Raw genomic sequence first — 1,240 nt, forward strand, 5'->3', positions numbered from 1 at the left:
CTTCCACCGCAGGCACGCCTCGCCCAGGCTCTCCTCCGGCCACTCGAAGTGCTCCATGGCGTTCTCAGACCCCACCGAGTTGGCAGTGGTGTTGGAGTAGCAGCTGTAGCTGGCGGCCCCTGCGCTTGACGTCGCCGCCGGGATGGTGGGCTTGGAGTTGAAGGCCAGCGGGGCCGCGTCCTTCAGCGTGTCCTTGGTCTCGGTGGCCGCGAACTCCACCTGGGGACCTTCGTACACCTCCTCACCAAAATCCTTCCCCGCGCTGGCCCCCGAAGCCTTGTCCAGCTTGAGGGGCTCGGTGAGCGTGCTGGAGTCGCCCTGGCTGGGCCAGGCACCCTTCACCATGGAGTCCAGGCAGGGCCGGTGGTTCTCCAGCTGGAAGGGGGACTTGGTGGCTTCCTTGCTCAGCATGGGCGAGTTGGCCCAGGCTTTGTCCGCCTTCTCGCTGATGGCGTCCTGCAGGACGATGATCTCGGAAGCCAGCTCCTCCTGGGACAGGGCGCTGAGGAGCAGCCGGGGACAGTCCCGTTCGTTGGTCACGTACTTGGTGAAGGTCTCCAGGGGCAGGCTGGCGTGGATGCTCTGGAAGGAGTCATCTGATTTAGTGGACATGTCGTCTGGGGAGGTCACAGAGCAGGTGGACACCGACTCGGGCTTCGCCTTGGAGTTGCTGTTGACGCGGGCAGGGCTGCGGTTCTGGTTGCAGTACAGGAAACTCCTCTCCAGCTGGTCCTCCGACCCGCTGAGATAGTCGGCGTCCTGCGTCTCGGCGTGGACGGACTGGGGGGTGCTGAGCGGGTCGGACAGAGGGGTCCCCACCTGCTCTGCCGAGTAGGTGCTGCTCTCGGGGCTGCAGTGCTGCCCCTTGAGCTGCTCGGGGGTCCTTGCTGGGGTCTTGATGCCCTTTTTCTGGGGCACGGCTGCTTTGGAGAGCAGCAGCTGCTGGACGGTGTTGGAGATGTTCTCCACCTGGGAGGTAAGCGCCGTCAGGCTCTGCAGGCTCAGGTCCGACAGCAGGTTTTCGGGCAGCTTCTCCTTCTGCAAGTTTTTGCAGTTCCCGGATTGAGCATCAGGGCTCGTCCCGTCGGTGGGAGAAGGATTCAGCAGTGGCATGAAATGGCTGTGGTCGGCGATGCCGGCCGGGAAGGCGCCGGCGCTCAGCGGCTGCTGGCTGTACTGGAAGTTCTCCAGGTTGGGCATCAGCGGGGAGGGAGTGGAGCTGTAGGACGGGGACCTGCCG

The 1,240-nt window shown here is 64.5% G+C and overlaps 1 protein-coding gene across 1 annotated transcript in view; it reads right to left on the minus strand.

Annotated features, from left to right (window-relative positions):
- RAI1 (retinoic acid induced 1) overlaps window positions 1-1,236 on the minus strand; it is a gene marked incomplete at both ends in the record, with an annotated part of 1,824 nt that extends 588 nt beyond the window's left edge. Inside the window, one exon of the mRNA XM_009582942.1 lies at window positions 19-1,236. Within this exon, the coding sequence (XP_009581237.1) occupies window positions 19-1,236 (1,218 nt within the window). The remainder of the gene's footprint in view (window positions 1-18) is intronic.
- Between the last annotated feature and the right edge of the window lie 4 nt (window positions 1,237-1,240).

Source organism: Fulmarus glacialis, unplaced genomic scaffold (assembly GCF_000690835.1).
Source record: "Fulmarus glacialis isolate BGI_N327 unplaced genomic scaffold, ASM69083v1 scaffold31458, whole genome shotgun sequence".
NCBI lineage: Eukaryota > Metazoa > Chordata > Aves > Procellariiformes > Procellariidae > Fulmarus > Fulmarus glacialis.